This window comes from Tetrao urogallus (assembly GCF_951394365.1).
Source record: "Tetrao urogallus genome assembly, chromosome: 14".
Lineage (NCBI taxonomy): Eukaryota > Metazoa > Chordata > Aves > Galliformes > Phasianidae > Tetrao > Tetrao urogallus.
Genome location: NC_136827.1, coordinates 17,487,317 through 17,500,896, shown reverse-complemented (window position 1 = coordinate 17,500,896; position 13,580 = coordinate 17,487,317). Strand labels below are relative to the sequence as shown.

At 54.2% G+C, this 13,580-nt stretch overlaps 1 protein-coding gene across 2 annotated transcripts in view; it reads left to right on the top strand.

The window, feature by feature from the left end:
- Positions 1–536: 536 nt before the first annotated feature.
- The window catches only part of DPYSL3 (dihydropyrimidinase like 3), a gene marked incomplete at both ends in the record, with an annotated part of 29,319 nt that continues 16,275 nt past the window's right edge, over positions 537–13,580 (top strand). Inside the window, one exon of one of the 2 annotated variants that reach the window (XM_079542469.1) lies at positions 537–827. In XM_079542469.1, coding sequence (XP_079398595.1) covers positions 537–827 — 291 coding nt within the window. Of the gene's footprint in view, positions 828–9,687; positions 9,727–13,580 lie in introns of those variants that run through there. The other variant, XM_079542470.1, reaches the window with a different exon arrangement.

Genomic DNA, 13,580 nt, shown 5'->3' with positions numbered 1-13,580 from the left:
AGCCTATTCGTTGGCAGCGAGCCCTAGCGAACACTGCCAGCAAAACCACAGCGGGATGGGCACCGAACTTCCACCTCGGATTCCCTGTTCCATCGCTGCGCAGAGGCCGGAGATGCGCCCGCGCGCGGACACATCGCAGCGCCGCTCAGCCCCCTGACCGGCGCGGCAGCAGCGGGACCGGACGGTCGGGACGAATCGCCGGGCAGCGCGCCTGCACGCGCCCCGTCAGCCGCCCGCCGCAACGCGGCTTCAGCTTAGCGCCCGCCGCTCGGCAAACGCTCTCTAGGAAAGCCGCACCGGGGCCGCCCGCACCTCCAGCGCGCCGACGGCCTCGACGGCCCCGCTCTCCGCTCCCGTCCCCGCGGGCGGCGGCACCGCGGCCCCGACACGCCGACAGCCGGCCCGCCCAGTCGAGCGGCCCCCGCGCCTGCCCCTGGGGCCGCCCCGCTCCCGCCCGTTCCCCGCCCCGCGGGGAAGCCCCCGCCCCGGTCGCGGCCCAGTCCCCGGCCCCTTCCCCGGCGGCGAGGCGGGCGGGCATGGCGGCTGGCGGGCGGCGCGGCAGCGACGAGCTGCCGGTCTACCTGGCGCGGCCGGGCACGGCGGCCGTACCCCGGCAGAAGCGCGGCGGCCTTTTCTGCAGCGTCGAGGGCGCCTTCGAGAGCAAGACTCTGGACTTCGGCGCGCTGCGCGTCGGGCAGCGCCGTGCCACGCCGTCCGCCGCCCGCCCCGAACCGGACCCCGCCGCCGTCCCGGACCCCGACCCCGGGGAGGTCCGCGCCGCCGCGGACAAGGAGCGGCTGCAGAACCTGTCCCCCGACGACGATAAGGTACGGGCCGGTCGGCGGACGCTTGTCCCGGTGCGGGGCGGGAGCTCTTTTCGGCGGCGGGGCGGCAGAAGGCGCCGCTGCTTTTCTCCGTCCTGGCGGCGGTAACTCGAGGCAAAGTTTGTTACTCAGCTGCTGCTGCGGCTCGGGCTGTTGCTTTCTCTGGTTTACCAGGAGGAGGATCTGCAGTTCCTCCCGGTCTTCCTTAAGGGAAGGAAAGAAGGCTTTGCTGTTATCTTCCAACGTGCAGCGCTCCTCTCTGCGAATTGGGATGTCAGTGATTTTTGGAAATATAATGAAAAGATCCACACCCCGTTACCAAGAATGGTAAAGCTGAGCGTTAGATTTGCTGACTCTTTCTATTACGTTGCTCTTTTTATGCTTTAATGAATGGACATCCTCTTCTCCCACCTCCAAAAAAGACGCTTTAGAGTTACCCTTTGGAGTAACTGCAGCCCAGCCCTGATCTCACTGTGACACAGAAGCCAGAGACCTCACGCTGACCTGGAAGTGGCACCTCTGAAGGGCAGCATTAGGCACAACATTTCTAAACTCGTACTAAATTCATATGAACAAATAAATACGCTTCTATCTTAGCAGCATGGATTCTTCAGATAGAGGTTGCTTTTTTGGCTCTTATTGCGTATACATCAGTGTGAGTTTAGCAGGAGGATTTTTAAGTTAATGGTGTTGAGTAAGCATGTCATTTAGGATTTCAGTGAATCTGGTGCTCACATACAGATGTGAAGCAGTAAGGCTGCAGGCCGGCCTGCTGCTCAGTGAGTTAGGGGGTGAAATTTGTAGTAAACAGTGGTCCTAAGGGCATTGTTTTTCAAGGGTTAACAGGGCAAATAAATAAAGCCCGTTTTTAAAACTGGAAACAAAAATCACTAAACTCAGCAGCAGGAGGGCAGCTTAGCCTGAAGAAGTGATGTGGTGATGCTGGGGTTCTGCAGAAACACCATCTTGTGTCCAGAGCACAACCACTGGTAAAGATCCCTGCTCATCTGGAGTACTGAGCTCAGCTGGAGCCCGGTGGGTGCAGAAGCAGTGGTGTGAATGATTTGGCCTGTATTGGTGTTCGGGAGAAACATCAAGCTGTTCTCAAGGTCCGCTGTGTTCTGTACGAGCTTCTAGCTTGGCAGCTGGATGCTATGAGCTTTCTTCATTGTGCTTTCATTTCTTCAGTCTCTGCTTTCAGGTTTCTTACTGGCATACTGGGTGTTCCTGCTCTTGCAGTTTGCTCCTTGTACAGAGTCAGGAGCGAACTTGATGCTGCTCCTATCAGTGCAAGCCTTGTCGGTATGGTTTGATTAGCAGACCACTGAAATAACATTAAGCTGATGCTTGCTGAAAAAGAAGCAGAAATTTGCTGTAGCCTGTTTGCGGGCTTGTCTCCAAGCTTTTCATTAATTAGCTGTACCAGTATTTGGAGCAGTCTCGTTCCCTTTTAAGGTCTTGTTTAGACCATTCTACCAGAATTTTGTAGTTGATACTTCCCTTCAACAACTCTTTCTGGTGTTTTCTGCTCCCACATTTCTTCTTCTGAAGGCTTCCATTTGATAAGCATCAGAAACCAGGCCCTTTTTATCTACACTTCTTGTCTGAGAGGGTGGGAAGCTTCACATATAAATGTTCTTGTTACTGCATGGCCAGAAAGAATCATATGACTTTTTCCTACAACTTCCAAGTTCAGGAGTGCCCCAGAGCACAGCAGCCCCAGTGGGAAGGGCCTCTCTGGCACACTGACCCCCCGCTATGGCAGGTTAGTGTGTCTGTGCAGTCACAAAGAGTTTGCTTATGTTGAACTCTTTGCAGATTCAGAGCACACAAAGACTCCTTTGTTGAGATAAATTAAACTTTTTTTGAATAATTTCAAGATTAAGAAACAGAAAGAAAGGTTAAGTGATCTACCCTTGACCAAGTAACTGTTTGTTAGAAAAGCTGAGAGTGAAGGACTCGCTTGTGCAGTGGGCAGCAGATGGGGTGTATCAGATAATTTTTCGGTGAACATATTCTTGGAGAAGGAGGGAAGGCGGCAGTGAAATCATTCCACTGATTTACTGCCTGACTGCTTTATCAGTGGGAATCTGAGCTCTGCTAGTTGATGTGGGGACTGTGAGGGTGAGCACTCCTCCAAGCTGGAGATGGCTGAGCCAGGGCAGTGGTGCAGAGGCTGCTGAGCACCTGCATGGCTTTCTGGGCTCGCCTGCTCCCAGTGCAGATGGGTGAGAGCTGTGCCTGGGGCTTTCTCTGCTACGTCAGGAGACCTCCCCCAGATCTGGGACCTGCTGCATCAGGGGTTGTTGTTGCAGAATGCTCAAGTTTTGGAGGAACGGTACATTGTTCTGGAGCATTGGAGGGACCTTAGTTAAGAAGTGGAATTGAGCTCAGTGCAGGTTTCCATCAGTAATACTCTGTGTGGACTCTACCCTTGTGAAGTTCCATGCAGTTTTTCTCAAGTATTGCCACGCTTTTTATCTACGTGTGTGGATTGCGTCATGTATTTTACTATAATGAAGTCAGAGAAAGTTTCTCTGGAACTCATAGACAGCATCCTCTGAATTCCTGTGGTGAGGGCATTCCCTGGGCATGACAGATGACAGATAAATGCACCCTGCACGTCTCTGCTGGGCACCTGCAGGGCAGCACGGCTGTGAGGGATGGTGAACTGAACTTCACAGGCATGGCATCTCCTCAGTGCCTGGTGCCTGGGATGGTAAAGAGCAGCCTGTGGCAGCGCCCTGCATGAGCTGCCCTTCCTGCTGCTCGGCGTACAGGGCTTTTACTCTTCCACCCTTTTGCTCAGTAACATGGGCGGGGAGCATTTGGCTTGTTATGCTTACCCCAGACTTCTCATCCCATCCTGCTGTGTGGTTCTGCAGTGAAGTTGTCATTTCCAAGGCAACTGGCTGTGGGCCCACAAACTGGGGATTACAGCTTCCCCACAGGCTGAGGCTGCTCTGGCCAGCACGAGGAAGGGTCCGGCTTCTTCCTGGCTGAGCTGGAGCTGACAGGCCCTGCCCTGCAGTTGTGTGGCACCGCTCGGACTGTAGGTGACAGAACACAGAGTGAGGCGGAGGGCTGCTTCTGATGCAGAACAAAGCTGAAGCTAACTCTGTTCTCTGTTATTCTTTTTCTGACACTCTTAACATTTGCTATGACTTCAGCATCCAGAATTTGTTTCCACTGCCAGTAATTTATAGCAGAGACACCGATCCAGGAGTAATCTTTTCCTTACCGGCAAATTGAGTGGGATCAAGAAATTGCGGTTGTGCACAGCCATTCAGAACAGTTTAAAATCTTGCATTTATGCTGAGGATCATAAAGCGCTTCTATGGCATTGATTCATAACCTCTGTATCACCCCCCTCAGGATTGCAGAGAAGAGATTTTTGTTTTGGTATTCCGTTTTTTTTTTTTTTTTTTTTTTTTTTAATTTTTGTGGTTCTATGAGAATCCAGCTCAGCCTGACTGTCCAAGGCTGCTGGGCCAGCCAGGCCTGCGGTGGCTCAGTTATGTGTGAGACCCACAGGGTTCACCGTGATCCCTCTGAATGTGAGCTTCTCCCTTCCTCGCACTGCTCATTCCTGCCCTTCTGTCCTTGGCTTCCTAGGCAAACTTGCCTTGCCATTGCAAACGGCATCAAAGCAAGCAGCTTTTAGAGTCATGGAATAGAGTTGTAGAATGATTTGGGCTGGAAGGGACCTAAAGATGACCTATTGCCAACTTGTTCTAGATGAAGTTGCCCAAAGCCCCATCTAAGCTGGCCTTGAACAATTCCAGGCCTGTGGCAGCTGACAAGCCCCCTTTCTAGCAGAAACAGTGTGAGATCTGGAAGAGCATCTCATCAGTGCGGCCTACTCTGCAGAAGTGGTCTGAGCGAGTGCAGAGCTGGTTGCTGGCAGCCCTAATCCCGAGGAGAACCACCATGCAGACCACTTAGATCCGTACTTCTTCTGATGTTTAGCTTCAAGCACAAGTTTTCCCTATGTGTACTCCTCCATCGTTACCTATGCAGAGAGATGGGGAATGCTGCTTTTTCTGCTCACAAGCAGTTGCTATGATGACTGGAGGAAACAGGAGGAAGAAACAAAAATCAAACATGCCGGCATTCTTCCTGGAGATGAGGCAGAGGAGCTGGAAAATACAGCAGTACTTTGGCTCGCTCTGCTGGGCTGACTCCTGGCTGTGGGTTCAGTCCAGCAGCTCTCATTGCTCTGCTGGGAATGGTCGAATGCCATTTTACAGCAAGCAGGTTTGGATCCAGCGGTGGATCTTCCCGTTTAGCTGAGGGCGAGCAGGAGCGAGGCTGAGCTGAGCACCCGGGCCTTCCTTCTGTTCCGTGCCCTGCGCAGGACTTTGATGGCGACCCGCAACCTGGGCCAGCGCCCGGTGCCCCCTGGTGCCCTCCACATCCCGGCTCAGTGCCGAATGAAACGTGCCCGTGTGCGGCTGCCGTGCGGGTACCGCAGTGCCCTCCGGGTGGCGCTGCGCTCTCCAAGCTGCAGGAGGGGCCCGCGGGTTGCAGCCTACGGGGAGCGGAGCTCCGAGGGGACGGCCCCGCTCTCTGGTGACATCCAGCGGCAGCAGCGCCGGGCATCTCTGCAGTCGGGGGGCCGGGAGAAGAGCAATTCTTCTGGCCGAGAGCCAAGTCTCAGCCTGGGCGACCCGCACTGTTCCCCTGCAAACGTGGCTGTATGCTGAATTCTTTGCTGTATCGCTGCTTCTGTCCGGAATGAACTCCTGCAGTCAGGTTTCAAGCACTTGTGTCCCTCCAGGCCATTTACAGGCAGGCGTTGCGCCGTGTGCGCCTGTGTCTGCAAACCCGGTGCCACCTGCTTGCTCCTGTGCTCCTGTCCCGTCCCTTTTTACCTCTTGTCATTCTGCTCCTCGCCGGGTCCCAGCAGTCCGCCCCATGTGAAGGTATGGGAGGGGACATGGGGACAGCTCTGGCCACTAAGCCCTGGGAGGCCACGGCTGTGTCAGAGCTGTTATGTTTGTGATCTGTCATAAACCCAAGGCACGCGTGCCGCTCTGCTGCACTCTCCTCGTTTCTATCGTGTTTCTGAAGCGAGGTGCTGCTGGCAGTGGCACTGGGCAGCACAGTGGGGATGGTGCCTCGGCACACAGCTGCTGGGCCAGCCCGGGGCTGCTAGCTCCTTCCCAGCCCTGCCCTCGCCTTGAGTGCACCACGAAAGGGAGGGCATTCGCTGAGTCACCCAGCTCATTGCTCTGCAGGTTCAGGCTGTAATTGCGTTGTAGCTGGCTATAAAGCATCAGTCACTCATGTACAGATTGGAGTATATTCTATTTGACATGTTTAATTTCAACCTCATTTGTTTCTGGCAAAGAGAAGAAATAATTTTCCCATCCCTTGATGCCTTCCCTGCATGCTGTTTGCTCAGGGGTGTGTGGTCCTGCTGATGTGAAGCAGGGCTGGGTCTGTCTTCTGCAGCCTGGGGTCTGCTCATTTCTCAGAGGCCTGACATGCCTGTTGGGGTTGGGGGGTCCTGGGAGATGTTTGTGAAAGCAGTGGCATCCCATTGGGTTAGCAAGTGTCCGAGCTGGCAGCTGACAGCAGGCTCACTAACAGGGCAGCAGGGCTCCTAGGGGGATTCACCATTTGTTTTCCACAGGCAGTCCCGTAAGTAAGTTCATGCACTTGCAACTTTTGAAGACAGCAGTTAGATTCCACCATCATTAAATATTTTTGAAATGTAATTTTGCCAGTATCTAATAGAAATTCAAAGTGCTTTTATATTAGTTTCCCTTCTTCCCTCTGTTCCTGACCCTGCTGTACTTCAGCTCAGCTGGAGGTTCAGAAGTCTTGTCTGGTTGGCTGAAGCCAAATGGCATCGAGGCTGTTCTTAATGGCTCTCTGTGAGGAGTGTAAGGTAGTTCACAAACCTCTGGGTGTCCACAGCCAGTGTTTTAACAGGGATGGTGTCTTGGTGTGTGCTATGGGCATGCTGGAATCCCTGTGTTCTGGTGATCAGGGGCAGACCCTCCAGACCTTCTGCTTTTCCAGAGCCTTGATTGCATTCTGCAAAGAATCATCTCCAACAGGCGTGAAGTTGGCTCTCGAGGTTTTTGTGAATGGCACCACTGGTAACCTCAGTCCAAAGGAAAAAGAACAGTTTTGCAATTACTCATCCTCGACAGGACTACAGAGAACTTAATGTCAGTTTGGACAGGTGATTGCAATCATATGGTAATCGAGCTGGGGTGCAGTGGCAGTAATACCTGGTGGTTTTAATATGGTAATTCCTTGAAAACATCAGTTCCTGACCTGGAAATGTAGCTTGTCTCAGGCCATAACATTGGTTAAATTCTCTCCTTCTTTCCATTGCCAAAAACCCAGTGTATAATCCAGCCAGGAGAAAACTAAGCTGAGTTGCTCCACTGTGGAAAAAATGTCATGGTCCCCCCATGCCTTGTACAGCATGGAGGCTCTTCTGCTGCCTCCTGGCAGACCTTGCAAGTCCAGAGCAAGCATCTGAGTTTCAGATTCCATCCCATTCGTATCTGCTTCTGAGTGAGAGTTTGAAAGTCTGTAGAGTTCCATGTTGCCTCTGGGAGATGATGTGAATGGTGGGAACGATGGGCAAGCTAGCATGATGGGGATAGCTAGTGAGTATTTTCCAGTAACAGAGCCAGTAGGCTCTTTTCCCACTTTCCCCTGGCTGTAAAGTTGAGCATCAGAGTTTGCGAAGGCTGGAACCAGCAGCACTGACAGCACAGTCATCAAACACTGAGGAGAGCTCATGGCTGGGAGCTCAATCCCCCCCAGAGGTGGCCAGCTGTGCTCAGAGGTACCCCAAGGTAGTTCAGATCCTGAGAAATTGACCGTTACGAGAGAAGAAGGGATGGTTTTATGTAAAGAACAAATGTGGGAGGGAGGAGATGATGTGTGTGGGGATGGGCTGTCCTGTCGTGCCTGCTGAACACTGCAGTGCTGGAGTCTGATTTGCTCCATGAGTGGTTATATTCACTGAACCTCCGTGAGAGCGTCACTGACCAAAGACACGTAGGGCTGCTGAACCTATTTTCATCCTTTGCACAAGGGTTAGATCAGCAGCTTCCTGTCTTCGTGACACTCTTTGAGCCTGGCAGCTGAGCACTGACAGGCCACAGTCCGATGGAGTCTGTTTTGCTGGCAAAGTCCTTGCAGTAGCGTATGGCCGCTGCTCTGCTCACACTGCCGCTGCTCCTCGCTGCGCTCCTTTCACCCACCTCAGTGGGACACTGACATGTAACTGCGGTTGTCTCTCCCTGCAGGTGTTTTGGGGAGGTTGAGAGCTGTAAGGGTGTTGCCACTTTGAGGTGCCTTACCAGTGGGCTGTGCTTCTTGTCGGGAATGCTTTGAAGCCTGAGAGTAACATTTCTCTGACTGCACCTGAAAAAGGCCCTATGAAATCTTTTCCCATGCGCAATGTCTGGGGCCTGCTGAGGTGTGTTTGGCTGTGTATTTATGCAAGTGTCACATAGCAACCAGGAGCAGCCACATAGCACATCTCCTCAGAGGAAGGCTGTGAGGTCACTGTGGTTGGCCAACATCCAGGGGGCTGAAACTGCCTGAGTGCTGAAGGCAGCGGTGCGTGTCTGTGTCTCATCTGTCTGTAAGTGACTGATGAACTGCTGCTCTTTTTGTCCCTGACAGCACACCATGTCCCACGGTACCACATGGTGGGGGGACAGCTCTTCAACTTCCTAGAAAATAGATGTGTGGAGTTTCAGGAGGTTTGATGAGAAGGATTGGGTGTCCTCGTACCGCAGGCCCAGCCAATCTTATCTCACCAAAATCCACGACTGACTCTTGGAGCATTGCAGCACCGTAGCAGGAATGGTGCGGTCTGCTGCCACGTCCCTTCCCTGCTCTCTCCTCTGTCACAGAGGCTCCAGCCCAGCCCTGCTCCGACTCCCTTTCTGGCACCTGAAGACTCCTGCAGTAGATGGGTGCAGCAGGGAGTTGGGGAAGCTTTCAGCCCTCCCTGTGCTCCCTGGGCTGCTCTGGCATGGGCAGTGAGTGGCCAGCTGTGGGTCTGCTGAGCCGGGCAGCTTGGGGAACGTTGCAGATGGTGGTAGTGATGGTAAGTTGTGGAGAAGCTGCTGACTCACTTTAAGCAGGCGAATGTTTGTCAGATTTAGAAGAAATACATATCCAGTCTGACTTTGTAAGAGCCTCACAATGATGGCAGTTTTCGTAACGCAGAGGTCCATAGTACTGCCAGCACTGGCAGTGTTTACAGTGGGCACCTGGTTCTTTGAGTCGTGTGTGTAATGCATCATAGGGTTTGCTGTTGTTTTTGTTTTAATGCTTTTGATTCTCGAGCTTTTGGAAAAAAAAAATAAGGTGATTTTTGGTGCCCCATTTGTACCAACTAGGCTATTCTTTAGAAATCTCTTCACTATTATTACAAAGGGAATGTTTAGCTCGTAAGGAACCCCATTCGTGGCCACCTTTGTTGGTTGCCGTCTACTGCAGGCAGGACCCGGGCACGAAGTTAGCATTGAGCAGAGTGGCCGCGCCGCCCAACCTCAGCGACCCGAACCTCGGGACCTCCTCAGGAGGGGGGACCGCGCTGAGCCCAGCGCGTTGCCCTGTGCCGGCCGAGTGGCGTCGGGCGTGCGGAGCCCGGTTTGGTGCGCGGCTCCAGGCGGGCGGTGCCCGGCGAGCGCCTCTGGGTGCCCGGTGAGCGGTGCCGGTACGGGGGCGCCCCCTGGCGGCGCTGCGGGCGGCACGGGGCGGGGCGGGGCGGGCCGGTCTCCCGTCCCCGGTGGCGGCGGGCACGGTGGGCGCGGCGCGGTGCTGCCTTTGTGCGGAGCGGAGAGCAGCGCTCGGCGGCGGGCAGCGCGGCGCCATGTCCTACCAGGGCAAGAAGAACATCCCGCGTATCACGGTGGGGCTGAGCGCCTCGGCGCCTCCGGTGCCGTCGTCCCTTTGTGCTGTCGGGGACGCGGGCGGCGGGGGCGATGCGGGGAAGGGGGAGCCCCGCGCCTCGGGCCGGGGAGGCGGCGCGCAGACAAAGAGCCGCCGCCCGCGCAGGTGTCCGCGCCTGGCAGGGCCGCGCCAAGCGCAGCTCTGGTGGAGCCTCCGCGGCGGACGGTGGCGATGACCGCTCCCCGGGCAGCGCCCGCGGGTCCGGCCCGGCAGCAGCCCGGGAGCTGCCTCCGTCCTCTGCTCGAATCGCGGCACCGGGCGGGAGCGGCCAGAAGTCCGGGCGCAGCCGTCGCGTTCGGCGCGGTTCCCTCTCGAGCGGGGATGCGGACGCGGGAGCTGCCGGCCGGGCGCGGGCTCTGCGGGCGGCCGCTCCCCGTGGGCAGCGCGGTGGGGTCCCGCCTGGCAGCGGCAGCGCCGCCGGGCCGTGAGCGCGGACCCTCTGCGCCGGTTCCTATTGTCCCCGGCAGTGCGCGGCCGGAGCGCAGGTGGAGCGGGCGAGCAGAGACCGGGCGGGGCCGCAGCACGGCTGGTGCGTTCGTGTCCGTGGTCTGCGGGATGCTCGCTGTGCTGGCGGGCGGTGCGCTGGATTCTGAGCCCATCTCCTTTCTCGCCGCGTCAGGTGCGGCGTCCGCACTGCTAGTGCAGTAGAGTAGGGGACCGCACCTATTATGAACGCAGCACGTTTGTGCCACCACCCAGCGAGAAGAGGCGGCTGACATGTTTCCTTCGAAGCTGCGGGCAGTCCAGCTGCACCAGTGTCGCTGTGGTGCCTCTCTGTGCTCATTTCTCTGTCAGGTTTTCATGCTCTGATCCATCTCATGCTTTCCTCCGTGGGGTGCAGCTGCTTTCCCCCCTGCCCTCCTTAGAGGAGCCATGTGGGGATTTCTTTTTGGGAAGCGAAAAGGTCTTTCATCTTTTATTTGTGGCTTTCTGCTGACTTTGTATTGCCCGTTTTTCCTCCTGAGGAGAGCTTTGGCCTCTTGAAGAAAAAGGATAGAGAGAGCAGAGCTTCATTCTTTTTTATGTACAGGTGTGAACAAATTGCTCCCAAAGAAGCACAGCTACTATGAAGAGAAATTCTTTTGTCAGTGCAGGTTCTCCACCCAATTGCTTTAACAAGCAACATTGCCTTTTCACAAATCTCTGCACAAATCTTTTTTTCTGTATCCCAGACCGCAGTGACCAGAACTTTGCTGTTGCAGGTGGGATTTCCTGCATTCTCTGGGGTTCATTCCACAAGGAAAGTGCAGTCCACCTTACAGGTGTCAATATGTGGGTATGTGGGGCTGGTTCCTGATCCCTTGGAATCCAGCAAGGACTTTCTCACTGCAGTGGTGACAAAGCCTCACAATTTGCTTTATTTCTCTCTGTTAAATCCTTCCCTCAGCCTATTGAAGCTTGAATTGCTATGAGCGAATGGCATCTTTGAAGCTGACATCACAGGTAGTTCTTTCCTGTGTCCCATGCATCTTGGTGATGGCCCCCTGGCACTTGCCCTGAAATTTGGGTCATGTGGCCCTACGTCGTGAACACATGCTTTGAGGTGCAGGGTAGGCAATGAAGTAGTCATGGACGGGGTGGTCTTCTCTCTTTCAGTAGTGTGGCGTAAAGAAAGTCTCAGCTATGGTGGCTTCTCTAGAAGAAAGGCACTGCAGTTGCTTTATGCAGATTGTGCCTCCCCTGGGCATGGTTTCACTTGTTTGTTCTTCTTCCCTATGCTTCCATCTCAGGGGCTGTTATTGCCTGTCAGGACACATAGCGTCAGCTAAGCTGTGCTTGTTAGAAGAGGCTGTGTTGTGCCATTAGGATGGGGGATAGCTCAGGGACCTTTCCACAGCTGAAAGCTCTTAGAAGTGCCTTGTGCTGGCAGTAGCCCACCTGTATGTCTCAAACTGATAGCACTGCTGAGCCTGCAGAGTAGTGCCTTCACTGCCTGTCACCCCTGGAACAGGCAGACTTGACTTTTTTGCAGGTATTGGAGATCAGAGTGGTTTTACTTCCTGGCAGCTATTGTTTAAACTGTCCTGGGCAATTCTGGAGGTGCACAGATGCTCCCATCCTATTTCTTCTTATACTCAACACTGTTGCTGTCACAACTGAAGGCTGTTTTCTGACAGTGATCTGTGAAAAAACAGTGTTTGTCTGATGGATCAGTTTGAAAAAGTGAGGGGTGCATTTGTTTGCGTGGGGTGAATTGGTGTGAAATTATTCCCAACCTGAACTGGAAGAGCCTGATCAAAGTGACACGTGACAGCGTTACAAGCGAACAGTGGCCACTGAAAGGAGGTTTGGAAGTCTGGGCATGTGTGTTGGTGGTGGTGTGGATTTAAAAATGGAGAGGAGGGGGGAGGATAATGAAATATTTTGGCTTTCTCGGTGCCTGCTTCATCAGCTCAAGAGCTCTTCACTGCAGCTCACGCTGCGCACAGTGCATCAGACTCCAGTACATGTAGTGCTACTGTCCAGATGCGTGCCAATGCTGTGGCACTGAGCTCAGGAGTCACCCCAAACCTTCTGCATGTTTGCTAGCTCCCCCCACCCTGGCATAATCAAAATATTTCCTTTCCTTCTGTTGACAGTATGTTTTCCTATCCCTGCAGAAAGAGAAGTAGAGGTTCAAAGAAGGGAAATGCCTTACCACAGTTTCACAGAATAGCTATCTGTGGAACTGTTGGTTGGAACAAAATATTCTGGTCTTTTTGTTTTGGTCACAAAAGCCTTTTCTATCCCAGATGGTCTGGAGCTCCCACATCTCCTCATGATATGGGCTGTGCTCACTCCTTTCAGCCATCTCATCGGAGCCCACAGGCAACATCTCTGTGACATCTGTAGCCTCTCTGGAAATCAAGAGGTTTGCATGGGGCTGGTTGGCGTCTTGTGTGGGGAGAAAAGCCTCAGTTACCAACTGGGCAGTTCTGTTCCACACCTGGCCATAAGTGTTGAGGAAAAAGGAGTTAGTTCATGGCTCTGCTGTCACTGCCATTCCAGCCTGAGGCTTTTCAACACTCATGTAGTCCCTTAATAAGAACACATTTAGCTGCTGATGTCACACCTTTGCAATTAGTGTCTATTCTTTTTCAAGGTAAAGAGCAGTAAGCCATGCACCTGCTTCTGTGCTGCCCTAACGATGCCCTTGTGCTTAGTTAGTGAGGTGAGCAGTGCTCTTGGCTGGATCCAGCATCCCTCTGGAAGCAGCTGCCTCCCTCCCTGCTACACATCACACCAAGAGATTTTAAGAAGTCTCCTGATACTTCAGGATCTCAAATAGCCAGATGATGCTTAAGAGCATCAAGAGCAGAGTGTGGGCATGAGGAGACGGGTAATGGTTTTGAAAGCTTCTTAACACTGATCCCAAATGCAAGCAGGCATTGCAACAGAGTGTCCAGCACACAGATGGAGCTGCCCAGCAGGACAGAGGTGTGGGGTGGCAGAGATCCCAGTGAGGGCCTGGCAGTGTGCCCTGGGGCACCTCTCAGCCCTGTGCTGCAGCCACACGCAGCCCTTGTAAGAGCCAGGCTGCTGCCCGCTGCCTGCTGCCCTGCTGGCCCTGGCACACATGGCAGTGCTGCTGGTGGGTCGGGAGGAGAGGGGCTGCCTCCCATCTGCTGGCAGTGCCAGTGACGTGGCCTGCGGTGGGTGTGGAGAGGCACAGCCTAGCTCTGGTGGGAGAACAGTGGGCTTATTGTGATCTGGGCCACTCTGGATGCATGTGCTGCAGAAGCTGCCTATTAATTCAGATTCATTTCCTCCAAACTGTTTCATCCTCTTCCTTTCTGCTTTCCTGTCTTCTCAATGTCTGGGAGCTCCCCTGAG